The 27,927-nt window shown below is 41.7% G+C and overlaps 4 protein-coding genes across 4 annotated transcripts; 2 read left to right on the top strand and 2 right to left on the bottom strand.

The window, feature by feature from the left end:
• The first annotated feature begins 40 nt into the window (after window positions 1-40).
• On the top strand, window positions 41-8,865 carry LOC310726103 (uncharacterized protein). Its single transcript, XM_083541333.1, has 18 exons — window positions 41-1,538; window positions 1,881-1,949; window positions 2,289-2,431; window positions 2,559-2,637; window positions 3,038-3,152; window positions 3,295-3,352; window positions 3,441-3,508; window positions 3,593-3,665; window positions 3,744-3,909; window positions 4,002-4,176; window positions 5,549-5,689; window positions 5,772-5,841; window positions 6,332-6,489; window positions 7,350-7,398; window positions 7,476-7,542; window positions 7,662-7,757; window positions 7,956-8,056; window positions 8,248-8,865. The coding sequence occupies exons 1-18, from the start codon at window positions 1,483-1,485 to the stop codon at window positions 8,334-8,336; spliced, it is 1,773 nt and encodes a 590-aa protein (XP_083397459.1). The 5' UTR covers window positions 41-1,482; the 3' UTR covers window positions 8,337-8,865.
• Window positions 8,866-8,915: 50 nt separating this feature from the next.
• Window positions 8,916-13,101, bottom strand: LOC310726114 (uncharacterized protein). The gene is made up of 5 exons (XM_083541358.1): window positions 12,778-13,101; window positions 10,992-11,126; window positions 10,617-10,865; window positions 10,365-10,525; window positions 8,916-10,018 (listed from the first exon to the last, which is right to left on the bottom strand). Exons 1-5 carry the CDS (start codon window positions 12,842-12,844, stop codon window positions 9,974-9,976), a joined length of 657 nt encoding a protein of 218 aa, XP_083397484.1. The 5' UTR covers window positions 12,845-13,101; the 3' UTR covers window positions 8,916-9,973.
• A 909-nt stretch (window positions 13,102-14,010) lies between these two features.
• On the top strand, window positions 14,011-21,610 carry ipo13a (importin 13a). Its single transcript, XM_083541323.1, has 21 exons — window positions 14,011-14,223; window positions 14,744-14,869; window positions 15,348-15,958; window positions 16,060-16,200; window positions 16,344-16,485; window positions 16,662-16,828; window positions 16,910-17,030; window positions 17,196-17,343; window positions 17,489-17,670; window positions 17,765-17,791; window positions 17,889-18,023; window positions 18,130-18,267; window positions 18,416-18,496; window positions 18,571-18,708; window positions 18,795-18,891; window positions 19,504-19,556; window positions 19,691-19,757; window positions 19,851-19,909; window positions 20,347-20,436; window positions 20,647-20,828; window positions 21,110-21,610. Exons 1-21 carry the CDS (start codon window positions 14,173-14,175, stop codon window positions 21,204-21,206), a joined length of 2,853 nt encoding a protein of 950 aa, XP_083397449.1. The 5' UTR covers window positions 14,011-14,172; the 3' UTR covers window positions 21,207-21,610.
• fzr1b (fizzy/cell division cycle 20 related 1b) lies at window positions 21,587-26,051 on the bottom strand. The gene is made up of 15 exons (XM_083541347.1): window positions 25,804-26,051; window positions 24,904-25,034; window positions 24,705-24,806; window positions 24,571-24,634; window positions 24,352-24,479; window positions 24,175-24,257; window positions 23,967-24,072; window positions 23,509-23,586; window positions 23,359-23,424; window positions 23,137-23,239; window positions 22,867-23,048; window positions 22,554-22,787; window positions 22,359-22,463; window positions 22,154-22,246; window positions 21,587-21,946 (listed from the first exon to the last, which is right to left on the bottom strand). The coding sequence occupies exons 2-15, from the start codon at window positions 24,976-24,978 to the stop codon at window positions 21,905-21,907; spliced, it is 1,461 nt and encodes a 486-aa protein (XP_083397473.1). The 5' UTR covers window positions 24,979-25,034; window positions 25,804-26,051; the 3' UTR covers window positions 21,587-21,904.
• Window positions 26,052-27,927: the final 1,876 nt, after the last annotated feature.

Below are 27,927 nucleotides of genomic sequence, written 5' to 3'. Positions count from 1 at the left end.
AAAGCCAAGAGGGTCACGTGAGTGCGGGAAGGGCGCGGGGTTTAAACGAAACGTACTGCGTTCTTGAATTGTGAATAGAATAGAATAGAATAGAATAGAATAGAATAGAATAGAATAGAATAGAATAGAATAGAATAGAAGTTTATTGGCCAAGTGTGTTGACACACACAAGAAATTTGGTTCCAGCTGTTGGTGACTCTCAACAGTACAGACATAAATAACAACACTATACATTCATCCTATAGAAAACATTATATACAAGACAATACCAGATAAATAAGGAGAACAAGAAGATGGATGGAGTATTTTCTGAGCAGCTGATGAATGAGGAAAATGAGAGAGAGAGAGAGAGAGAGAGAGAGAGAGAGAGAGAGAGAGAAGGTTGGATGGTGTGAAGATGGTGAAGCAGGAAGTGGATAGGATCAGTAACGAGGAAGTGAGAGCAGCAATTAGAAGGATGAAGAGTGGAAAGTCGGTTGGACCAGATGACATACCGGTGGAAGCATGGAGATATGTAGGAGAGATGCAGTGGAGATTTTAATCAAGTTGATTAAAGATTTTGGAAGGTGAGAGGATGCCTGAAGAATGGAGAAGAAGTGTGCTGGTACTGATCTTTAGGAATAAGGGAGATGTGCAGACCTGCAGTAACTACAGGGGAATAAAGTTGATCAGTCACACCATGAAGTTATGGGAAAGAGAAGTGGAAGCCAGGCTGAGGGAAGAGGTGACAGTTGAACATCTTATTCCAGATTGAATGTAATTCTGGAAAAGGTTTAGGTCCCTTATTTTCTATATACATTCTGTATAACTGTCTGGTTCCAGGTTTGAGGTCACCAGTTAGCACATGTAGATGAGATGGTGACTGGTGCGCAGACCATAGTGTATATAAACACTATGCATGCATTATTACACATTTATCAGAATGTAATAAGCAAATCATTATTTTGTAGGGAAACCTAATAATGTACAATCTTTGTATATTTAATATATTAATTAAAGTTGTGTAATAGGTAGTGTCCAAACACCGTACACATCAAGTACCCTCGATCCAGGGTGCACTTTATAGGGAATAGGGAGGCGTTTAGGACACTATCTATATTTTTCTACTATATAGACCTAGAAGATGCGGCGCCATGGCAATATCGCTATGGCAACCAGACTAGACCAATCATCTGTCGCGTTCCGAAGGATGGCGTTAACGATTGGCTGGATGATCTGTCCGTCCCGAACGATTGGAGAGAGTTCATAATCGGTGGCCGCGTTCCAAATAGTGCAGTCCTCCCTACATAAGTGCAGTATAACAGAATATAAAGCAACGAGAACAAGCGACCTTTTTAGTGCACTTAATGTGTAAAAGAGACGCGTTCCGCGTAACTTGTCCAACTCATTTAAAGTTTGAGTTTATTGGTGCTAGGGTCGAGCGAGGGTTTGTTTTTAGCCATTATTTTTGATCAAATCTGGCATTAAATTAAGTTCGAAATAATGTTTTATTACCCCAATGTGCTTAATCACAGAACTGGATGTTTCGCTACAATATGGTGAGTTTTTACAATGATTAAAAATAAAGATGAATCATTTGAGTATATATTAAAATGGAAATATTTACTTGAATATTAAAGGTAAATTGTAGTTTTTTTTTTATCTCCGTCTTGCTTTTTAAAATGAGAAGATAATATTAATTAATTATTTTGGCCTCATCAGGCTGTGCGTCAATAACCTACATAACCGACAGAGGGCGCAATAACCAGCTAAACAAATCTAATAGTATGACGCCTCCTGATACAGAGTGAATGTGTGTGTGTGTGTGTGTGTGTGTGTGTGTGTGTGTGTGTGTCTGTGTGTCTGTGTGTCTGTGTGTGTGTCTGTGAAATTCTCCTCAGGCTGGCGGCTACAAAGGCCAGAAAGATGAACCGGCGTGATCTGCTCAAGGTGAACGTTCAGAGCACATGGTGAGAATTTTGTACAGGCCAAAAGTTTGTGGACACCTGAGCATAAGATTGACACGCCCTTCTTTTGTAAAAACATCCCAAACCACGTTTAGTCCCCATTTGCTTTTAATTATAACCTCCTCCACTCATCTGGGAAGATATTCCACTAGATCTTGTGGACACTTGTGGAGGTTCTTTCATCCACCAGGGTGTTAGTAAAGTCAGGTTCTGGTGAAGGTTTGTCAAAGAAGCACATACAGGTGTCCCAGTACTTATGTCTATGTAGCGCATATAATATAGTTGATCTCACAGCGCTGAGGGATTCTGGATTGTGTTTTTTTATGTGTCGTAACCCTGCAGCACTGACATCATGAACTACGTGTTGGTGCGAGTGCCTCCTCTGGCTGCGGGTCTGCCTCGGCCTCGCTTCTCCCTCTACCTCTCCTCTCAGCTGCAGTACGGCATCGTGCTCGTCTTCCACCACCAGTGCCAGCTGCTCCTGGGTGTGTGTGTGTGTGTGTGTGTAGGGCAACAAATCTACACTATACATTATAGCCACTATATATTTTCTTTCTTTCTTTACATTGATGAAGATCAGGCTCTTAGTCTCTCAACATTTTTCTTCCTCAGAGGAGATCCAGGGGGCCATCGACCGACTGCACCGTTACCATGTACAGGTGCAGATCGACATGCTGCCCGAGGACATCAGGTCAGAGGTTGCACTCATCTCTAAATGATACGTCTTTAACGCTCTCCACTTCGGCTCGTCTCATCCGGACATCGCAAGTTCGATTTGTCATGATGCCACAGCCGTCAGCTGTGCTCTTGGGGTGGGAGGGGCATGTGCGCTCTCTGTTCTGTCAATCACAGTGGCATTAGCCAATCACGGGAGTCCATGAGCTTGTGCATGCAGAAGAGGGCAGATAGCACTTTTCTTTCTTAATTTTTGTTTCATGCTCTTTCTTTCAATCGTTCTTTCGTTTGCTCTTTCGTTCGTTCTTTCTTTTTTTCCATACTTTCCATCCTTCCTTACTTCCTTACTTCCAGTATTTTCCATGTGAGCTGGAGATATTATGGAGTTATGGAGATATTATGTTCCTTTGTTTCAGACAAACTCAAACACTTCCAGATGCTCTCGCTTTACTGATGGAGACGGAGGGAGCGAGGGATCCGTTCTTCGGGTCAATGGAGTTTGGTATGCCCAGTCCAAGTAGCCTCATGCAGGTGAACATCTGTCCATCTGTCCATCTGTCTGTCTGTCTATCTATCTATCTATCTATCTATCTATCTATCTATCTATCTATCTATCTATCTATCTATCTATCTATCTATCTATCTATCTATCTATCTATCTCTTGATTGACAGCTGGCTCAGGAAATGGGCGTGGTTTCTCCAGAGAGTCGGCTGTCTCCACCTTTGGAAGGTGAGCACGAACATCTCAAGATGTGATGACAGACTTTCCTGTTCTGTATTTTTTTTTCTGTTTTATTTTTCCTTCCCTTTTTTTTCAGGCATCACAGCGAGTCAGGAGTCGATCACGATGACCGAGCAGGAGCCCGTTATCCTGCACGAGCCTGAGGTGCCGATGATTAGTGTTGCCATGGCAACTTGCTATAGTGAAATCTATAGTTGATAAAAAAAATTTTCCATGCTGTGGTTGCAGTTCGAAGGGGCGGAGCTACAGGAGATTGACATGATCGAAATGCTGCTGGAGCAACCGGATCATTTCCCCGAGGGTGAGAATGAATAAAAGTTGAAGGAATAAAGGAGTGTAGAGGTCAGGTGGAGGTCAGGGCACGTTTTTTTCCCTCCAGGTGAGGACGAGAGAGAACGTGAGGCAGAACAGGCAAGGCAGAGGGAGAGAAGAGAAAGAGAGAGGGAAAGAGAAGGAGAAGAAGTTGAAGAGAGAGAGCGAGAGCGAGAAGCAGCAGAGATAGAGAGGATGAGGGATCTGACGGGGTCGACCCTCCTCATGGAGCCGTACGTCCACATCAGACAGAGGAAGACATCTGGACCGAAAGTCCTTTTTTTTGTTTGGAAAATGTGATTATTTTTTCTTCATCCACACTCAGGACCACTGAAGTGCCAAGCAGAGACATCGTGTCTGTGCTCGAGGAGATGGAGCTGCCTGCTGTGATGCCCGAGCCAAGCCACAGAGAGAGGACCCCGGAGACCATCCCTATTCCACCGTCCCCGCCGAGTCCAGACAGAAGGGAACGCCGGAGAGAGAGTCCTCGACTTCAGGAGGTTTGGAAAATACTGATTTTCCTCCACAAGGAATTTTATATTCTTAAAAACTAATACCTCACTGAAGTCAGAAGGTTCCTCAATTTTTTTTAGTTTCACTGTCAGTAGTGTGCATCTTATTGTTTTATTAAATTACAGTACTCAGTAGTTTGCCTTTCGAATTCCACACTTTTATTAGTATTCATTTCATTTTCAGCAGTTTTAGTCTTGTAAGTAGTTGTACAGTCAGTGGTTTCAGATTTTTATTTACAATGTCAGTAGTTTAAAGTTTTGTGTAGCTTCACTGTCAGTTTTGTGTGTGTGTGGGGGGGTGTTTTTAGGTTTACTGTTGGTAGTTTTAGTGTTATTTTTAGTTTCACTGTTGGTAGTTTTAGTGTTATTTTTTTATTTATTTTTTGTTTTACTGTCCGCCGTTTTTGTGTGTGTGTGTGTGTGGGGGGGTAGTTTCACTGTCGGTAGTTTGTATTATTGTGAGTTTCACTATTAGTGGTTTTACTGTTATTTGTATTTTCACTGTCAGTAGTTTTTGTGTTATATATTTTTCTGTTTTACTGTAAGTAGTTTTAGGTTATTTTTAGATGTGCTGTCAGTAGTGTTAGAGTTATTTTAGTTTCACTGTCTGTAGTTCTTGGGCGATTTATAGCTTCACAGTCAGTAGTTTTTGGTTGTTTTTAGTTTCACTGTCTATAATTTTAGGGCTATTTGTAGCTTTACTGTCAGTAGTTTTAGGTTATTTTAAACCTCAGTGTCTGTAGTTATAGGGTAATTTGCAGCTTCACTGTCTGTTGATTCAGGTTGTTTGAGTTTCACTATAAGTAGTTTTAGGTTATTTTAGCTTGACTGTCTGTAGTTTTAGGCCTATTTGTAGCATCACTATTAGTAGTTTTATGTTATTTTAAACTTTAGTGTCTGTAGTTATACGGTAATTGCAGCTTCACTGTCTGTTGATTCAGGTTGTTTGAGTTTTACTATATGTAGTTTTAGGTTATTTTAACTTAACTGTTAGCAGTTTTAAGTTGTTTTTAATTTCACTGTCTGTAGTTTTAGTGTTATTAGTAGATTCACTATCAACTATAAGTAGCTTCACTGTCAGTAGTTTTTGGTTATTAGTGCCTTAATTGTCAGTAGTTTAAGGTTATTTGTAACTCTACTATCAGTAGTTATTTTATTTTAGTCAATGTTTTTTTTTTTAGGTCTACTTTCAGTAGTTCTGCTATTAAGCTCCATCGCCAATCATTTTTATTTCATATTTAGATTTATCAGTAGTTTTATTATAAATGTCCTGTTAGATGTTTTAGTGAAACCTACAGCTTTCCTGTCCCAGTAGTTATGTGTGGGTTCACTGTCAGTAATTGTGTCCTCCTTGTCCCAGCTCGTCCCAGTCCCAGAGGCCCCTGCAGTGGGACAAAGAAGGAGGAAGAGGCAGCTGGTCTTTATGGATGAGGAAATACAAATATCCCAGGAAGCACTGCAAGCTCAGATTGATGATCCAAGCATTGAAACCAGGCTTTTGGTAAGATGGCAGAAATCACGTTTTGATGTCCAATGATTACCGTCTGATACGATGCTCCATGAAAACGCGATTTCCCTCACAGGAGGACGTTCTGATCAGAGCACCTTTTCGAGTGAGCAATGCAAAAGGTCTCCTAGGTAACCCGTGCATGAGTGAGTAACCATCCAGCTTTAGCATCTGTCTCACACACTGAACAACCATAAAACTACCGACATGAAATCGTCAAGTTACTACAGTTACTTCAGTAATATTTTTAACCTCAATGTCAGTAGTTTCTGATGTTCCAGTTTCACTGTCAGTTTTTTCAGTTTCACTGTCAGTAGTTGGTCAGCTTTTATTTATTTATTTTATTTGTCAGTACACTGGATATACGTTATGTTTCTGGCTGCTATTAGTAATTTTTTTGTCAGTACTTTTACTTAGCAGTAAAGCAGTACTTTAACTTTAGTACCTTGTCAGTAGTTTTTTCTAGTATGTTTTACTGTCAGAACTACTGTATGCAGGGTTATTTTCTGTCTGTAGTTTCCGCTTTATGTTTAGTGTTACTTTAATTTTCTCAATGGTCCTGTTTTCATTTGCAATCTTGAGGCCGGATACCTCATATATATATATCTTTTTTAAGTTTTTGTCCTCCACACACAGACCTTCCAGCTGAGATTCGGGAGTTGTGGAATCAGGGCGCTGTCATTCCTCACATCCCTCCCTCAAGACGTCGCAGGGAACCTGAAGAGGAGGATCTGGAGACTGTACGAGAGAGGGAGAGAGGACGAGAGGAGCAGGAAGAGGGAGAGCTCAGAGAGGTCAGGGAGTTTAGAAAGGGAGGAGTGTTTCCAAAGGTCTGGAGACTATTAGCAAAAAAGTGCTGTTTCTTCATCGATGTTATTATACAAGATTAAATCATACATTCTGTACGGATAAAAAAATCCAAAACAGCCTCGAGTTAGTCAGTAGTTTTGGTGATTTTTAAAGCAACAATCAGTAGTTTGTGTTATTTCCAGTATTACAGTAAGTAGTTTGTGTTATTTCCAGTATTACAGTCAGTAGTTTGTGTTATTACCAGTATTACAGTAAGTAGTTTGTGTTATTTCCAGTATTACAGTCAGTAGTTTGTGTTATTTCCAGTTTAACAGTCAGTAGTTTGTGTTATTACCAGTATTACAGTCAGTAGTTTGTGTTATTTCCAGTATTACAGTCAGTAGTTTGTGTTATTTCCAGTATTGCAGTCAGTAGTTTGTGTTTAATTTCAGTATTACAATTAGTAGTTTGTGTTATTTCCAGTTTTACAGTCAGTAGTTTGTGTTATTACCAGTATTACAGTCAGTAGTTTGTGTTATTTCCAGTATTACAGTCAGTAGTTTGTGTTATTTCCAGTATTACAGTCAGTAGTTTGTGTTATTTCCAGTATTACAGTCAGTAGTTTGTGTTATTTCCAGTATTACAATCAGTAGTTTGTGTTATTTCCTATATAACAGTCAGAAGTGTATTTCTTGTTTAGTAGTAAATAGTTTGATATTTTTATTATTACAGTCAGTGGTTAGTGTTAGGTTTAGTGTTACAGTCAGTGTCTTGTGTTATTTTCAGTATTTCAGTCAGTAGTTTATGTTTGTTCAACTGGAAAAAACATAAACACAAAATGTTTTCCCTCTGTTTAATCGCGCAGATGCCCACAGAGATCGTGGAGTCCGGCGTCTCACGCTACGATACTCCAGGTCAGACTCGCTCATTACCGAGAACTTTTGATTTCAGCTCAACGTTATGATGCTCACAGACATATCGCTATTTCCAGTTTCTTCTCTGGTGATGGAGGTAACAGATAGAGAAATCTCACCCCTGGAGACTCCTGAGACTCGACGGTAAGAAGGCGGGAGACTGTAACGTGGACCACGTAGCGCATTTGCACTTCTCCCCTAAATGCAGATGTTTTACTGAAGATCCAGGTTGATTTGGTGCGTTGTTTTTTTTATGTCCGCAGGTCTCCGGTTCTTGTCTCAGTAGGCGGTTTGGAGGATATTCCGGAGGAGAGGGTGCCTGAATTGGAGGAGGTCACCATGGACATCGACCCTCTCGAGTAACGTGTACCATGTTTACTGTGGGCTCGTTGTTTCAGTTTTAGAGCCAGTAGTTTGTTAAAAAATATTATCAGTGTCTCTGTGATGAACGAGAACGAATATTTAATTTGTTAGCTTGTTAATGATTTGGTTACATGTATGAGAACAATGAGATGCCAGGCGTATGATTCTCATTCCACAGTCTTGTGTTCTGACAGGAGAATAACGGCTATGGGTGCAGATGACGTGACATTTCACTCCCTACTGCCCCCTAGAGTCAAACGCAGAGCCATCGCTCAGGCATTCTGGAGGCTGCTTGGTAAAATACATCACTACACAACTGTACATACCGTCCCTGTCTCTCCCTCTATCTTTCTGTCTCTCCCTCTATCTCTTTGTCTCTCCCTCTGCCTTTCAGACTGACACTCTCTTTGTCTGTCTCTCATGCTCTCTTTCTAAAAACAATTATAGAATATGATTAATTTCGATCGAACTTGTGTGTTTTATCAGAGCGAATCGACAAGAAAGAGGTGAAGGCGCGACAGGACGAGCCGTACGGCGACATCATCATCTCCGCCATACAGCGCCGTCCCGTCTGAAGGAGAGACGTCCCGCATGGTCACGTGCCTATTTGCAATTTTCCATGTTTTAAAATGAGTTGAAACGCAGATTGTTGGAGTTTCACGAAGAATCGGATCGAGGTTTTAAACACGTTTACATTTTATCCGTTTTATATGTAAGACGCTTTTCGTAATGAAGAAATTGTGTTTATTTAGTTACTTTGATTTATTTAATTCAGGCATTGAGGTTCTGCTCAATTACCGAGTCACATCGCATAAGAAAATGGTTTTAATCGCGTGTCAGATGCAAACAAGAGGTTTGTGCAGCGCGTTGCTTGCGTTCCTTTTAACGTTTCATCTTCACGTGTTTTATTAATGCGTATTTTATTACTACGTGTTAAATGCCCATATTATAAAAAAAAAAAAACGATTCTAGCATTTGTGGAATATTTACCGTGTTTGTTATTGATTTAAAAACATTTGTTTTGAAATTGAGAAATTATTTCTAAACATAAATTGATACCAGTAAAAGTCCATCAGACTGACATTTTCTATTGTACATTTAAAAGACATTAAATTTACCACATAATGTGGAAAAACACATCTATAAACGATATACACGTGGGTCTTTAGATGCTTCTTCAATTCCTTTTATTTACAAGTAACAAACAGAAGTACACAACTGCTATTATATATAGGGACAAAAATATGAACCCCACCATAACCTTGTTTTTTGCACGCATTCGCCAATGATAAATACAATACAATAGAATTATAAATATATTTGGCACAGAAAAACTTTCACGTTACGTTAACAGTTTCATTATTCATACTGGGACGTCTACATTTGATATTCAATTTAATATTACTTGAAAAAAAACGTTCACAACTTTTCACTTTTGCACATCGAAGGCTTCACTGTTGAGGCGTTATGATTATTGTCTAAGATTCCTACCTTGTTTAAAATCTAAAATGACCTGGAGTGTATGGACAGATGTGATTGTGCCTCTTGAACATCCAAATCCACATTAATTCCCACTAGTTGTTACAATAACCTCCACTCTTCTGGGCAGAAGTTCCACTAGAATTTAGCCTAGATTTTTTGAGATTTCATTCATCCACAAAGGTGTAAGTAAAATGAGTTGAGGTGACGAGAGGAGGCCTGGGGTACAGCCAGTGTTTCAATTCATCCCAAAAGTTGTTCACTAGGTGTTCAAGATCTTGCTTAGTGAAGATTCTACAAATGTCCAGGACCTGTATTTATTGGCAAAAAAATTTCTGCCCTCAGGACACTGGTGAAGCCGACATGATCCTTGTGCATCAGATCCAACAGTGCACTGGTCACCTTATTATTTAATATGTATCACTACATGAAAACTAACTTATTTTAAGCATCAAAAGCAGAACTACATCTCCCCTTCCTGGCCATAGCAAGAACTTCACAAAGAACTACAATTTTCAAGACTAGAAAGTCAGTCAGCAACAGTTTGTTCATCTTCCGTCCAACATATGATATTATGATATCAGTCAGCTTGCTGGACTTTCCAAAAAATGTGACTTTGTTTAAAAAAAACCCAACAAATTTCATTCCACACAACTCTAGATGGTTTGGTTCCCATGATATTTCTCCTTAAGCAGTTTCCCCGATTTGGTCTGAGGAACCCAGAGGAGTTTCATTAGTATGAATGTCTTGACAAAGGCGTATCCTCCAAGAGATCATCCTGTAGGAAAGAATTTCAAAGTTTTTAACAATTGCATTTTCAATCTTGCCGGGTTCTCCTCTCCTATAACGCTATATTCCTTCCACTGGCTTCCTGTCGTTTCTGGTGTCAGATTTTACAAAGAAAAGCAGAAGCTAAAAACTGATTTGGCACGCATCTGAAGATACTTATCAAATAATCCAGCCACAAGCCTGACTTAGTGTGACCCCCTACCCTCAAGATATAACAATGTACTAAACTGGCACCAGGATGGATCTTTTTTTTTATAGGTTTTTATACCTGCAAAATTTAGCAAAAGATTTTTGCCAATTTCTACTATTATGTTAAATTTCTAATGGAGGCTCACCATGGGAACGTCTTGCAGCCTGTGGAATTCAGGATGGCCGCTTTGTTGGCGAAATTTGAGGAAGAGCATGATGGAGAGCATAGCGGTGCTGATGATAAAGATGGAGATCAGGCCGGCAAGCAAAGGATCCAGAGGAGATGGAGAAGGCACTCGGTCTAAATCTGAATTGGTGGAAATACAAACAGAATATACAAATGATGGGATGCATATGAACAAAAGGGAAAAGTCGACAACAACTCAAAAAAAGAGTACCTTCATCTCCTACATCTAGTTCTGATGGTCTAGCCTGGTTCTCTTTCTCCAAAGAAGTAGATCCGGTGATTAAGTCTTTGAGAGTAGAAGCTGGAAGAGAAGGTGGGATTAAAGACACTGCTAGGGTCGTCTCTGAGGTGGTGGATGTAGCAGAGTTCTTATGTTCTTCACTGATATTTGTAGACAAAGGATTGGATGATCCTGGTGTAAGGGTGGTGCTCCTCAATAGAATAGGGGATTCAGTGAAATCTGAAGAACCATACAAAGAAGAAAAGAAGAACAGATTTCCGCAAAGGAATTAGCAAATATATCAAGAATAATTTAGCCAGGTCTGAAAAGTAAAGCTTCAACTTTTCATGATTGAAAGAATGGTACCTTGTGTTGCATTCGTTGATGTGACGCTTTCTGGCGGCTGAATGATGGCGGTAGAGTCTGTGTTCGGTTTGGTGTTGATCACATGATTTAAAGTAAGAATGGAGGTTAAGGTAGGAGAGGAGTCGGTAGATGCACCTAGCGAAAATGGAACCAGTTCCCTGTTAGATATGTGTGATTCTGCAAAGCAAGATCAGTTCAGCGCATCGTCATGTGTTGAAAGACGAGACCCTCTTACATCACTTTGACTCGAAACCAAGAGTGAGATGCATTTATAGGTGCTAATTATAGCCCTGTTTCCAACCTGCAGCATTTACAAACCTGAGATATTGCTTATTTGAATTACCAGTACTTCCATCTATTTACGTGTATTTTTTTTCCACGACAATAACAATTATAACTTCGAAATGAAACGTGAAGGATGTTTCTCTAGGGTTAACAAATGACTTTTTGGGTTTCCATTCCATAGTGTTTATATCGCTAATAAAGAGCTGATGATGAGCTCTTCTCACCTTCTCACCATCTGCTGCTGCATGATTGATCCTAAGACAATCCTGATCTTATTGTCTCACAAAGCTTTTCCTTACCAGTATCACCTCTGGCTTCCACGTCATGGATCTAAACCAGCCTGAAATTGGATTAAACTATGCTCCAGAGGGGGCTATTTTCGGAACTTTCATGCCCAATCAAATTGGACTGGTTTAGCACTACCTGAGTAGGTTCTTGTCATTGTCATCATGGCGTCATAAACAATGGAGTTGCGCTTAAAGATAAAAAATGGTTCTATTTATCACTCCTGTCTCTATCTGTGGTAGGTCTTCTGAAATGTTGCGGTGAAGGTGGAAGACGAGCGAGGTCCATCCTAAGGGGGTTTTTGGGGTCGGTGATCTTCGAGGTTACAAACAGGTCAATGGCTTCAGTTAAAGAAGCACTGGTTGAGGCAGGAACTGATGCAGAGGACTTGAGAGGGAACAACGAAAAAATACAGGGTGAATGAGAACCTGTTAGTTCAGGTACGAGTAGGGGGCTTTGGCTGTGTCAGTACAAAGCTGTCATGACCTTTAACTGTGACAGAAGTGCGGAGGAACCGACAAACCAGGTGTTGGTTAAAACAGGAATAATGTACAATCTAAAATTATTGGCACCCCCAGTAAGGATAGGTGACAAGGCTATGTGAAAATCTTTGCAAGTGTAAAAAAAAAAGAATAAAAATTGAGTATAAAAGCGATGGAAATGAAAAATTTGGATAATCCTGGAGCCAACTCGATGTGGCTCACACAGTAAAAAAAAATGTGTGGACCAGACTTGATAAATATTCAGCGCTAGGCTGTGCTCATTATTACTGAAAAACTCGAAGCATGTGGTTTTGGGTTTTTTTTTAATCGAGGTGGCAGGTTGAAGTTCGCACTTCAAGGAGCTCATTAACAGTTCTGGAAGTGAATTTCTCGAGCTTCTAATGTGAGGCATAAAAAACAAATCAGAGAGACAGACAGTTAAATGAAAAGACAGACAGGGATTTAGAGACAGATAGAAATAGATGGGTTGTATATAGACAAATAGAAAAACCTTGCCTATTTACTGGGAAGAGGTTTGTCTTCATTTTCATTCCTTTTCACACATCACTGATATCGTCTGTTTTAAAGAGGAGTTTAATGAAGTTTCTTATACAGAAAATATTCCTTGAACGTTTCATTTCCTGAGCATCTACTAAACAACAATAATTAACATATTAATCATGCATAATAATATAATAATAACATAGTAATAATAATAGTGTGAAGGCTCTAACCTTTAAGACTCGGTGTGTGTGTCAGGATCGCCACGCTCCACACGAGCCCCCACACGAGCGCATCCATAATTCACAACAAACCAGATGAATTTGTTTCGCCCAGATCTTCTCCGATCTTCTCTCCGCAGTCACACTTCTTGGATCGTCATCTTGAGAAAATTGCTATGCTCCTGTGTGCTGTTTTATCACTTCACTTGAAACACACACACACAGAGGACACAAACACGAGCCAAGTAATGCGCGGATCTGTGGTGCCGCTGCACGGCTCTCAGATGTCAGACCAAACACCCACGTGTGTGTTGGAATGAAGGGGTGTGTGTGTGTGAGAGAAAGAGAGAGAGTGTGTGTGTGTGTGTGTGTGTGTGTGTGTGTGTTTGTAGCGCTCCAGGGTGAGTCTGACATCGACTTATAGGCGCACACACCACACTCTCTGCTCTCTGCTCTCTCTCTCTCTCTCTCTCTCTCTCTCTCTCTCTCTCTCTCTCTCTCTCTCTCTCTCTCTCTCTTTCTCTCTGGGCAATTTTTACAATGCAATGCTGGCATGCAGTATTATAGCTGGATATGTCTTTTTTTATGATTTGGTGAATAGTAAACTATACGGCCAAATGTGATCAACTCATCAAGGGGTAGCTCTGTGGTTAAGAGGTTGGACATCTGATCAAAAGGTCCCACCAGCACTAAGCTGCCAATGCTGGAGGCCCTTAACCCTCAACAGCTTAGCCATTATGAATGAGATAATTGTAAGTCGCTCCGGATTCAGGCATCTGTAAATGCAATTCAATTTTATTTCTTTAGCACTTTTAACCATGGATATTGTCTCAAAGCATCTTTGCAACATTAAAGAGATTACGAATACAACGTATATTTCAATGTATAAATCAATCCAAATAAGTTCATCCAGTGGTGTGTCCTGCGCAGAGCTCTGACCTACTCAACTTCACTGAACACCTTTGGGATGGAACTGGAACTGGACAACAATTCCTGACCTCATTAACACTTTTGTGACCAGATACAAATCCCCAAGGCTTTCCTAAAAAGGGGCAAGGGGAGTTAAATCTGGAATAGGAGGTTGTAATGGTCAGGGGTACACAACCCTATGCAAAATGCATAGAAAATTAAATGAGGTACTGCTCTTATAGTGTTTGATGAATCTGGGTTAAAGTGAGTTCTCAGACAGTGTAGGGCATGAGTAGTGCACTAGGCATGATTTGGAACACACCCCCACAGTGTGGAACGCTGAGATTATTCAGTAAGACTGGATACAGGCAGTGTGTAAGACCCTCTGTAGACGCTTTTGTGTCTTAAATCAGTCGAGGAACGAACTATGTGAGAGGTTTAGACAGCGATATAGATAGTTTTTTAAGGACATTTCAGTACACGATAGAACCGTCAATAATGTCCTCTTCCTCAGAACCGACTGAGTTCACTGTGGAGGCAGTGGAGAGGGTAGGAGATATCAATTATTTAGTTGAAAATGGCAAATGTCTCTGCTTTAACCCTCCTGATAAATCTGTAATTCGTGACTTTTTTTAAAAAGCTACTTCTTTGTCCTTTTTTTATTGTTTAAATTGTTCTTAGAAGTTGCCTAAGAATTATAAAATTATATGTATCATTTGAAAATTGTGCCTGTTTTACAGATATAAATGGTATATCAAATCTAATCAAGTGCATGCTATGAAATGTGTACAGCTGAGGTCATTATAGGAGACGTAGGACATAGAAAAGTAACCTGATACCCGAGTAAAGCTCTGTGATACTAATAATAAACTCCAGCATGTGTTGTGTGACTGCTGTTGGCACTCAGAGCTGGAGATTCACCAAAATATGAAGAATTCAGGCCTAATTTTTTTGTCATACAGCACTACTGATTGGTCAGTTTGTGTTGATCTTGTACTAGCTTGGAAGTTTTAAGAAGGAGGTCGTGTCTCCTGCATCCCTTGACATTATTTAATTTGATCTCCTACAGGCTCTTCAGCAGCTGTACTATGATCCGGACATGGTGCAGAAGAACGTGGCCCAAAAGTGGCTGGCGCAGGCCCAAGCGTCCCCGCAGGCATGGCAGTTCTGCTGGGCACTGCTGTCCCCAGACAAGGTCAGGTACAACAGTCAGAATTACTAAACAGTGTGGTACAATCAAGGGGAGGTGGTAGCTCAGTGTTTAAGGCTCTAGGTTACTGATCGGAAGGCTGGGGGCTCAAGCCCTGGTATTACCAAGCTGCCACTCTTGGGCCCTTGAGCAAGGCCTCAGTGCTCCAGGGGTGCTATATCATGGCTGACCCTGTTCTTTGACCCCAGCTTACTAACAAAAGGAAGAATTTTGCTGTGCTGTGAAGTTCATGTGACCTTTACAATACCTTTAGTTTCGGTATATCTCTAAGCAGTCCAGGGTTGCTTGGGGACACCATGGTGTCAGAATTTGCAGCTGTCTTTAAGCAATGTGATATCTATAGTGGTCAAATGGTTAACACCTTATATTTTGGCGAATGATGGTCAAATGATGGCGAATAGCACTTAAATGAAAAAAACTGTAGAAAATGGACGTGAAGTGGAATTCATTTGCCGTCGAACAGGTACCTGAGATCCAGTTTTTTGGTGCAAGCACTCTACACAGCAAGATCTCCAGCCACTGGCTTGACCTCACTTCTGAGCTCTGCGAGTCTCTCCGCTCTCAGCTCGTCACCCACGTGTGCCACTTCGCCCTCGGACCCAAGGTGGTGCTGACGCGCCTCTGTGTGGCCCTGGCGTCTCTGATCCTCCGGACTCTCCTTGATTCGTGGCCCAGCGCCGTGCCCGATCTCCTGCAGGCGTTCCAGAGCGGAGAGGGCATGGGCGAGGTGGACGGTCGGTGCCTGGCATTGTTAGAAGTGCTCGCTGTGTTGCCTGAGGAGCTCCAGAGCAGAAAGTTCACATCAGGAAATCGTGCCAGGCTTCAGGCTGCCCTGGTGCAAGAATGGAAGTTGTTGTGTCCCCTGCTGAGGGAGCTTCTGCGGCGTGAAAGCTCGGTGTGCAACGTGAAGGAACGAGCGCTGCGCTGTCTGCCATCCTGGCTCACTCTAGGTGTTGATTTGGGTCAGAGTGAAGGGGTGCTGCAGGATAGCCTGGCGCTGCTTAAAGTGCCTGAGCTTTTTGACACGGCTGTAGAAAGCATCGTCGGTGCCCTCTCGGTTCCTGATTGGCACAGGTGAGGGATGCAGGCTTACGTTTTAACAAGACATTACATTTTTCTCTGTAAGTGAATTTAATCAGTGTGGAATAAAACACTAATCCAACTGGGATGGGTAGGTCTGCAGACAGCCTGGTGAAGTCGTTGCCTCATGTGCTGGAGCTCGGGGAGCAGCTGAAGAAGGCAGTGCAAGAGAGAGACATGGAGACCTGTCATGGAATTTGTCGCATCGTTGTCACTCTCGCCGAAACCCACTGCAGGTCGGCTGCACCTCCTCAGACTTAAGTTACAAATTCTGGTGCTGGGATGATGAATGACAAGCACCTGGACTTAGTTTAATCTTCTTTAAACATGTTAATATTAATAACACTGTCTTTCTTTCTCATGCCATCTCTCTTTTAAGAACTTTGTTGGAGCACATCGGACACTGGCAGAGTTTTCAGGCTCTAGTCAGTATGATTCTGTCCTGCACTGCGATTCCTGGCCACTATCCAGTGGACGAGACTTCCAGTTCACTTACACTCACATTCTGGTATACACTGCAGGTAATGAAGGATTTTAGCAGACCTGTGCATTTATATGTTAATGTTCTTTGATAAAAGTTACTCATGTCAGTCACTTGTGTAACAGTGTTCAGCCACATAAATCTTTATCTATACCAATTTACATATTGTCTATGAACCTATATTTCTAACCTAAAAGTTTCTCCTTTTTCTTTCAGAATGACATTATGTCACTGGAAACGGAGAAGCAGACGTTTTACCTGCAGCTGTACAGACCCCTTTACTTCCAGCTGGTTGACGTTCTGCTGCACAAAGCTCGCTTTCCTAATGAGCGCGACTACGCCTCGTGGTCTTCTGATGACAAGGAACAATTCAGAACCTACAGGTGAATTAAATGTTGTACTGGTGACATTGTTGTGCTCATGTTGCGATGGAGTAGCTGTGAATAGTGTCTTCCATGCTGTAGAGTCGATATCTCAGACACTCTAATGTGTGTGTATGAGCTGCTGGGCCCTGAACTGCTGCGCAAACTGTACGACAAACTCGGTGTGTTGCTGACCGACACGACGCAGTCGTCCTCGTGGCAGGTCAGTATCTCATTTTATTGATGATAAACTCTAACAAAATTCAAGCATATTCAATGGGACAGAGCTACAGGTTTAAACCAGGGGTGATCCTATTATAAGTCAAAAAGTGATTCTTTGTTCTATCCGTTATTATATCTTATCTTTGTTTTTTCTCTCTACATGGAGGATATAGAGGCTCTGTTGTTCGGTTTCCAGTCCATAGCTGACACGGTGGACGTGAGCTACTCAGACGTGATTCCAGGTCTGATCGGCCTCATCCCTCTTATCTCGGCGAACAGCGTTCAGCTCGCGGAGACGGTGATGCTCACGATAGGTATGATGGATCAGGATATGAAAAAGATGCTGTAGGAATTGTAGCTTCAAGCTTTAACACTGTTTGAGCACCAGATTGCTCAAACAGTGAATTTGTATCCTATAAAGTTTATATGTATTGTGTAAATAGTCTCTGTGTTTTGAAGGCTCACTGGCCGAGTGGTTGTCCGATCACCCAGTCATGGTGCCCGCTGTCCTGTGCGTCGTCCTGCCCGCCCTGTCAGACGGCGACCTCTCCGTGCCTGCAGTCACCACGCTGAAAAGAATCTGTCGCGAGTGCAGGCACCACCTATACCCGCACGCCAATGACATACTGGCATCTTCACAGGTTCACGAATAAAGCGTGATCAAATAAAGTTCCAAATAAGAACAAAAAGAACTAAGAATAAAGTATATATTTTGTGATTTTCTTCCTTTTTTAGGATGCACTTGTCAAGAGAATCCACAAGGTCAGACTTCTGCTCATTTGCGGTGTGATTCATATCTGTGGTTGGGGGAGAATTATTAATGTGCACAGGTGTTTTTTTATTTATTTTTTTACTACAGAGCCCTCAGAGTACATGGCTGATGCAGGCTCTGGGGTTTTTACTCTCGGCCATGCCGGATGAGGAGATTCCGGAAAAACTGCTCTCTCTCCTCTCGCCTCATATCCAAGATTTGGAGAGGCTGGCCAATCAGACGGTAGAGATTAAACTCAGCTTATTCCAAACAGCCATATTTAGTGACATTTTACATGTTAGATCTTGTTACACCTTATTGTAGATAATCTTTTCTTTTCATTTCCCAGCCCACTCCTGATAGTAAACTCTCCATTATCCACGTTCTGGGCCTGATCTCCAGTCTCTTCTCCACTCTTGATTTGAGCACACATGGCGAAGGTTTGGACGCGGTTCGAGGGCGTCGATTTGCTTCTTACAACAATCCGGTAAAGAAACATTCATTTTGTCCAGCCCTCATCACCCTTGTCCAGTTCCAAACATCATTTTCTCATTACATATTTTCGTACTTCATGTGCCAGGGGTTTATTTCACCATGAGTAAATTCATTTTCCTCTTTGTGGATTTTTCTTTCAGATAGTAATCATGCTACAGCAAGTGTTTCCTGTCGTCCAAACACTTCTGAGCAAGTGCCTGAAAGACAGTGAAGTGGTGGAGGTAATAGTGAGGTAATCATTCATTTTACAACGTTCTTTAATACATCATTACCTTATTGTTTTGCTTCCTTCCAGGCTTCATGTGCAGTTTTCGGGAAGTCGATGAAAACCCTCGGTGGCGATTTCGCTCCTCTCGTGGCTCAACTTTGTGAGATGATCGGTCAGCTGTTCAGCGCCTACCCACAAGCCTCCGCTTTGGATCTCATCCAGCAGGTGGAATGCGAATGGGTATTTCGAAATGCCACGGCGATGATCTGAGAAATTACACAGCGGTTCTCTTTCTCTTTACTGTTTTATAGCTAGTTCAGACATTTGCCTGTGAGAAGGAACAAGTCTCGTCAATCCGTGTCGTTCTGGAGCTTGTCACAAACGTCGCCATGTCTGTTTTTCAGCAAGGTAAGCAAGGATCCTCTTGATCATGGTCATGTATTTTTACCACCCAAAGTGGATAATTGCATATACACTGTATAGACATATAGACAGCATTCTTGCTTCTTCTGCTTGCTTGGCTCGCAGATTCATGCTTCTTCTCCAAACTGTTGAACTAGAAGACACAAACCTGTTCCAGCAAGACAATGCACCAGTGTACAAAGCCAGCTCCATTAACACCAGTTTGGAGTGGAAGATTGCTATAAGGAGCTCCAATCCTATGAAATACCTTTTGGTTGAATGTAAACGCTGACTGCACCCCAGGCCTCCTCACCTCACCTAAATCTGTACCTGACTTTACTAACACCCTTGTGGCTGAATGAAACCTCACAAATTTCAACCAAACAAAAATCTAGTGGAAAATCCTCCCAGAAGGGTGAAGGTTACTAGAACAGGAATTGGGGACTCAATGTAGAATGGGATGTTCAAAAAGGAGCACGAGTCAAACTTTTGGTCAGGTGTCGTCAAACGTTTGTACATATGGTATATGGCATATGGTTTGTACATATTGTACCTACGACGTCCTTTTGTTTATTTGAGATTAAACACTATCTTGGGTGTGTGTGGGTGATGTTGCAGGTGCAAGAGAACATCCTGACATGGCAGAGTCGTTTATGAAGCTTCACACACAGGTTGGGAAATCAATTTTTAATTGGAGCAGAGATCCTGCAGAAAAAAGTATACATTATTTAAGGTTTCCATTATCGTCCATTATAGTCTCTGTCCAGAGAGACAAACGGTGACGTGAAGTCTTCTTGGCTCACAGGTTTTGAAAAGGAAACCAGATCTTTATCGATCAGAGTGTCTTGATATCAGAGTGGTCTTCTACTGTGGTGAGAAGTCGAGCAGCGCATGTACTGTATAACAAAATACGCAAAGTTTTGACACAAAGAAAGAATTCACAGTGTGTCTGCTTTTTTCTACAGGGATTTTAGCTCTCAGATTTCCGGAGACGCCCACTCTCAGGTCCACATGTGTGCTGTTTGTAAGTCCTTTTAATGCATCAAAACACGGTTGTGTAACGTGCTGTAGAATTTCAGCTATGAATCATTCAGTCAAACTGCAGATCTTTTCCTCATCGTATGAAATAAGCACTAGAAATCTTTTTCTTCTTCTCAATTTAACATGCATAGTATTTCTGAAAAGTTTCTTTTCCGTCTACTCGTTTTCATCAGCACCATAACAAAACTGTGGGGTTTGATTTAGAATAAATAAAATGATGAAGAATGACCTCTTCCTGAAATAAAACAAAAATCCTCTCTGAGTTGTAGGCTGTCTAAAATGTGTAATCTTGACCAGTGTTGATTTATTCATTGATAGAGACTCAAAGCACTTTTGTAAGTCGCTCTGGATAAGAGCGTCCCCCTAATACCGTAAATGAAATGACTGAAGTTTTCTTCTCCTGTATGTGGCACCGCTCAGACCGAGCTCGTGTCTCACTGCGAAGATGTCCCCGCTGTCCGAGACGTTCTGCAGGAGGATGGCCTGCTGCTTCTTCAAACACTACTGGAGGTCAGGCATTATTCTACTCATACTGCTTAATAAACTTCAATAAACTTTATATAAATTGATTATACACTTTTTTCATAGACGTCCCTGTGTAAATGAATGAATGCTGTTTATTGCTTCACAAGGCCATAGATTAGCAATAAAATGGAGGATATGCTAAGAATTCTGTGTGTGTGTGTGTGTGTGTGTGTGTGTGTGTGTGGGGGTGTGTAGGTTATCAGCCTGCAGGCTCCTCAGGGCCTGCTGGAGCACCTGGCTGATGTTCTATTCTCCCTCAGTCTCCACTGCCCCAGCTTGCTCGCGACTCGGTTGAGAGACGCCCTGCAGCCTGACGCCTTCCCCTGCACCTTTCTCACTCCGGAGCACAAAGATCGCTTCTGCCAGCAGATGCTTAGGTAATACAGGCACTATGCTGCCTTTGGCTGCCGCCTATTGAAGCCGACTTGTTTTGGGATTCGACCCAACACCCAATTTGCTCACTATGACAGAACCTGAACACATTGTTGTCCGACTGATCGGGTGGATCTTTTTTTCACACCCTGTAAAAAAAGGTAGATGTGGTGAAGGATGATGATGTTAACGATCAGAAGGTTCTGAGTTCAGATCCCTGCATCGACTAGCTACCATTGTCCTCAAAAATATCTATATCTTGGCTTTTTTTTTGCCTCGGTTTCAGGGAACAAGCGAGTAAGTGGAAGATGAGGGACGTTGTGAAGGAGTTCTCACTGTCGTGTCGGGGTCTACAGGGAACGGAGCACACAGCGGATTACTGAACTACATCCACGTGTTTTCAGACACTTGTGTGGAATCCGGTGTATAGTGAAAAGACGATTCAGGGAAAAAACCAACAGTGATCTGGCAACAACAAAAATTGTTTTGAATCTTTTTAGTTTTTTTTTTACAGATAACACAAGGTCATTGTGTTCTAATTTCATATTAAATCCTAGTTTTTTTGAATGTGTATTTCTAGGGTTGCCTTTACAAGTCATTGACGTCCCCCTATTGACGTTGCCTCTGGGTGTCAGTGAACTTGGTCAGAAGGTGTTCTAATACGTTTGATCTTACGCTCCACAGCATACCTTTAAAATGTTAGCAGATCACTGGGCATTTTGAAGGCGGGGTCACCGAATAAATAACGAAAATGACCAACACATTTTTCATAAACAACTAACAGAGATCCTGCAGTAGTGTATTTATTTCCATATGGACGTCTCTCAGATGAACAAGATCCCGTTTGTATTTGTACTTACAAAATAGTGAAAATAACAGGCGTTATAGATAAACTGTTTCTTTCTACATACATTACACAACATCCTCTCGGCTCTCACATGATACAGTAACGAGAAAGTCGAAAAAATAACAAACTTGGGGTTTTTAATGAAGACATGGGGAGGAGTGTGGAGAGGAGGAGGAGGAGGAAGAGGAGGAGATGCCAGATTCTCTCTGAAAAGTCCTCCTTAGTCCTTTGACACTACCGTATTCGGGTGAAGAGATTCAGTACTGATTTGGATTCCTGCAATGGCAAGAAAATCAGCCGTTTAAAAATTACCCAAAGTAATAACAGTAATATATATGGATTGTATGAATTTAACTAAATAATTATATAGATAGATACGCTAGGTGAGGTGAGGAGGCCTGGGGTGCAGTCTGTGTGTGTGTGTGTGTGTGTGTGTGTGTGTGTGTGTGTGTGTGTGTGTGTGTGTGTGTGTGTGTGTGTTACCTTGGTGCAGCGTGTTTTACTAAAGACATTCCAGAACCTGAGAGTCTCGTCTCCTGCTCCTGTCACAATGGCTTCCCCGTCTGGAGACACAGCCTGGTGAACATAAACACACACAAACACACAGTTTAAAATCTATAAAGATATTGAGTTTAATTGCATGTGTGAAAGCTACACAGTGAAAGCGGCCAGTAAAGTTCCTGCTTACCAAGTAGAGCACACGGTACGAGTGGCCCGTTAGCTTGGCCACCTGCGTGAGTGATGGATATTTCCACACCAGGATCTGGTTTTGCGAGTAGCCGTGAGTGCTGACCTGCAAGACCCGTGGATTGTATGTTAGACTATAAGCATTTGGCACCCTAACATGAGGAACACAACTCATTTCATGTGTGTGTTCTCTCACCAACTCGTTGGCATGTTTGGACCAGGCCAAGTTACAGACTTGGGAGCCGGTGTCGGTGCTCTGCAACGCCTGTCCTGTGAGCGTGTTCCAGAAGCGCAGGCAGCGGTCGGCCGTGCCTCCTCCGGACGCCAGCAGGCCGTGCTGATGGGGCGACCATGCGATGGCCTTCACTGCAGCTAAATGCTCGCTGTACTGCTGCACGGGCACCAGGCTCGAGCTGTTCCACACCAGGAGCTATACAAAGCACCAAAACACTCTGTTATAACAGGTAAGCGTTATCAGTATGACTATGCTTAGCACTCTTATTCACAACCTTGTTATCGTTGCCCCCGGAGGCGAGATGCTGGTGGTCAGGGGACCATTTGAGGCCGCAGACTTCCTGTCTGTGGCCCTGCAGCCTCCTCTCAGCAGCAGGCGGTGCGCGGACGTCCCTCTGCAGGATCACCCTGTCCCTGCTGCCTGAGGACAACTGCTCGCCGTTCCATGCTAAAGCACCTGAGATACAAAACCGGCAAACCAGATATTACATTACAAACGCATGCTTTCTAACCATAACACATCAAAACAAAGAGTTTATACAGACCGACACGAGCCGAGTGTCCTTCCAGGCTGGTTAACTTCCTCCCTCCGGCTGCATCCCAAATCTGTACAAAGCCTTTGTGGGTTCCTACAGCAACTAAACTTCCCTACAAAGAACATAAGCAGTAGTATTTTTTATTTTTTTTTTATTTAAAAACCGAACCTGTATTGTATTTGCATAAAGGCAAAATAAAAATAAAAAATGAATAATTGCTATGCTACTCACCCTCTCATTCCAGCAGACTGAAGTCACGGAGTCTCCATCTACCGATAAATCACACAACCGTGTCACCTGTGAATTAAAATGGCACATCAGGACCACTGTCCTATAAAGTAGCAGAGCAAAAAAGATTTACTCCCGTGTTCCTTTACACACCTGACTGGTGCAGGCGCTCCACAGGTACACACAAGCACCAAGACCAACACTGAGCAGGTTTCCGGCGGACCAGTCTACCTGTTAACACATTGCAAATCGTAAAATACATGTGCAAACACCGAACTGTGACCTTATTAAATAATACGACTACACTGATTCAAGTACTAAGCAACAATTGGGAGTCGTGACCAATGACCTCAGTGGCAGGCAGCCTAATTTCAGCACCAAGGACAGCAACGTTTAGAGTAAAGTCACTGACAAATGAAGTGGGCGTGGCCTCCAAAACCAGTCCCAAAAATCATTCAACATTTTTTTTTTATATTACAACAACTTGCTAAGTAAACCTTATAGCGACTTTGCTGTTGCATTATAACATATAGTAATAATATAATGCTATTAACGCTTTACTATTCTTGAACATTAAAAAAATATATATATATATATACATATGTGTGTACCAGGTTAAGGTAGAAGTCGTCCTGCAGTTCCGGTGCATCCAGAACCTTAAAAGGGATTTTGGAGATCTTTCGTGCCGGCTTTCGCGGTGAGCGCAACAGCTTGTGACTGCACAATTAAACACACACACACACGCCACACTATAGGAATGTCATATAGGACATGTGAAGCAGCGAGTGAAAGGAAATGAGGAACATGCCCCGAGACTACCTTTTGTTGCTGAGTGGAGAAAGGGAATACGGGGAGATGTCAGTGCCACTGTCGCAAGGCACTCTCTTTGTGTGAAGTGTGTACTAGAGGAGACAAGAAAAAAAAGGAAACCAGGCTATATTTGCCTACAGAATAAGCAGAGCAATAAACAAACTCAATGCTGTTGAAGGGGCTCACCCTGAAGAGGTTGTGAATGTTCTGGGAGAGGACGGCATGCTGTCGGTCGTCCGTGTGATGGTCAGGGACAGTCTCGATGCCTGCTCCCAGGAGCTCGTTCCGAAGCAGAGCAGCGTAGGCCACTGCATCTGTATATGAATATGGATCAGAAACCTCGATGACCTCGAATTAGAAATGTTTGGTCCAAAAATGAGCCGAAAACCGAAATGCAAACTTTACCCTTTCCTGTGTCTGCGCTGGCGTCCTTCGAGCGCTGATTTTGGTTGGGAGACCAGCAGTTTTCCTGCAGAATCAATAAAAGTAAGCGAGGTGCCATTTTGAAAAAGGGCCTTCAAAAACCAAACAAAACTCACGTTGGCATAATGAAAGTTGATGCTCCAGTTGCTTCCTGCGCGAGTGGGAATGAACCTGTCGCCTGACTTAATACTGACTGGACTGCATGTGGCAAAGCCTGACTGCACAGGGAAGAAAATATCACAAATATCTTGAGAAGATATCTTATGAAGCCGATTCAATGTAACCTGTACCAGATTTAAAAAAAACACGGCTCACCTTGGACATGTGACCATCAGGCAGGTTCTGGTGGTTGATCTGCCTGAGAAGGCGTCTCTCATAGTCCTGGTCCATTTCCGCTCCGTCTGTGCCTCAGTCTGCACTCGCAGCACCGCCCACGTCTTCCATGTCTGAACAGAAATGCGTGATATGCATCACAATTTTTGCAATTTTATGCATCCACCACTGCAGGTTTTCATTCGACACTAAAGAGAACGGCTCTAAACGCGTTCTTCTGTCTCTAAAGGTGTTCAACTGATGCCGCTGGTGTTAAACTAAAAGAAAGTTGTTCTCTGAAACTAGAAGATGTTGATCTGCAGATGAAGTTGTTTCCTGAAGGTGTTCATGCGACTCTAAATGAGTTCATGCAATAAAGCAGATGTTGGTCCACTCTGAAAGATGCTTATCTTTAGGTGTTCACCAGTCTCCTGAAGTGGTGTTCTAGCATTTCAGGTGGGTAACTGTCTCTAAATGTCCTTATAGGGTCTTCATCCCCATGTAAATGTGTCCATCTCACCCGGCATCTTTCTCAAAAGTAGTCTCCAGTGGTACTCATCCAGTGGTCATCTTTAAACCTGTTCTAACAAAGAATATCAGCTCTGGGAATATGAAAGTCTACAGCACCTAAACATCGTCAGTCCCTGTTTGAAGGCTGCACATGGAGTCTACACGGTTGCCATGGAAGCTTCCTGACAGTCGTAAACACTTCTCGAGCACGACAAGCAGAAACTTGCTTGAACACCTTAATGGAGAAATCTAGCGTAACCGAACACCTCCAAATAGCTGTTGGATTAAAGTTAGGTGTCCAATAAAAGCTGACATTATCCCCGGGTGAACCCATACACTTAGACAGAAGACACTATATCAGCTAGCTTCCTCCTCCATGCTAGCTAGCTTTACCTGGGTTCTTGCTCACGAAACGCAGTTATGGGCCATTCTGAGGATTCGACGTCTCAGCGATCGTCTTTCAAACTGCATGCGCCGACCAAGGGGCGGGGAAACACGCGTTTTCTGCCTCGTTTGACAGCGGACAGACTAGCAGCAAGTATTCCCAAGCACACCGAGAGAGAATGAATGTTTACGTTTCTGTCCAAGATGGCGGACCAGTCAGCTGTGACGCTTTAATTTTTAATACACCTGTATTCCGTGACTAGCACACCTCCTGTAGCCGGTAAAACCAGTAGAACGATCGGAATGCGGGTGGGGAAAGAAACGGAGCGCTTGGCACGTGTATTTAATTTAAAGTGACAGTAGGGGTCGCTCTAATACTGTATATGAGCACCATGATGGTCTGTCTGTCTGTCTGTCTATCTATCTATCTATCTATCTATCTATCTATCTATCTATCTATCTATCTATCTATCTATCTATCTATCTATCTATCTATCTATCTATCTAACTTTCACCTACTTGATAAAGCTTTCTTTCTTTCTTTCTTTCCTTAATTCATTCATTCATACATTCATTCATTCATTCAGATTGGCATTTCTTCTGGTTATTTAAAACCCTACGTTTGGATCAAATTAACGTTGATACATTTACTTGTTATTGTATTTATTTATTTATTTTTGAAATAATGTTTTAAAAATTTTCATAGTTACAATTAATTCATTAAAGGCCTCCATTATATATGCTCTTTTGACTTATTCTACAAATAAGGTGAGCTGGAGGACATGCACATCAATAAAAAAATTATAATTTTAATGTTTTAAGGTTAAAAAAAACATCAATAAGTAAAGACAAAATCCTCAGGGGAAAAGGTGGGATTTTAGTTCTAAAGCAAATCAGACAAACTGAATATTCAATAATTCAGCTAAGTCCAATCACAATGAACAGACAAAAATAGTGTTTTTATGACCCAAAACTCACATTATAAATGTACATTATTTATTCTCTTAGTCAACAATGCTATAAAAAATTATACTCCAAAAATGATACTGCAGATTTTTGGGTTGGCTTAGAAATAATAAATACATGTACAAAAATATACTTTAGATAAATGAAAGATTCAGAGGTTTAATATAAGGTTTAACACTTCAAATCTTGCAATAATAATATAAACTTGTAATTTATTTATATTTATTTATTCATTCATTCCTCCACATAGCTGTTTTGGGGTTGTGTTTACTGTATGTGAATGTAAAGAAAACCTTTATCTGATAATGTTATTTGCCTATTCTGAAGCGCAAACAGCGTTTCGGATATCTGTGCCTGCATTTAGGTGGATGAATGGGTTGTGAAAACAAAATCTGAAATCCTTCCTATAATATGTTATCTATCTCCTAATTACAATATTTTAATCAGTCATTTGGGATCTGACTGAACAGTCTCTCATCTCAGTGGGTGACAAACTGAGTCCAGGCCTGTCAGTGAAATGCAGCAGAGAGCTGGGAGAACCGTAAGAAGGCTTTAACCAGAAACAGAACAGCAGGTGAAATTGGTGGCCTGGTTAACCATTATAAGTGACGGTTGGGGGTTGCTGTTCCAGAACACACAGATAAACAAAACCTCAGTCATGTTGTCATGCTTATTTAATTATTATTGAATATATTATAGCAGCGATAAATATCAGTTCCCTGAACAGTTTAGGATTTTTCCTCTTTTGCTTGAACAAGGCAAGACAGCTTGTCATGTAAATTGTAAGCTGAATAATATAGTTAGAAGTTTTCCATTGTCATTATTACATTACACTGAAACTGATTCGATCACAGAAATAAAAATGCATTCCTATGGGAGCTATTTCTGGGTGCGTGATGGTTTTGTGATTTCCTATTGCTCAAATAAGGATGTGGTCAGGATCTGAATGTGAAAGAGCATGCCTCGTGATTAGACACAATATTTTAGTATACATTAAACACAGAATTATGTTCTGCAACTCGGTCATGTTCATATTACACCTTTTAATCCCATACAAGCACGCCGTGCACACTTTTTTTGATGATACTAGCCATTGAAATCCTGTAAACACCTCATCTCTAACCCTATAGTAGATACTCACAAATTATTCCTGCGTTTCTGTGTTTG

This window comes from Silurus aristotelis (assembly GCF_946808225.1).
Source record: "Silurus aristotelis genome assembly, chromosome: 5".
Classification (NCBI taxonomy): Eukaryota; Metazoa; Chordata; class Actinopteri; order Siluriformes; family Siluridae; genus Silurus; species Silurus aristotelis.
Note: the sequence above shows the minus strand (reverse complement) of the source record. Positions and strands in the feature narration are given on the sequence as shown.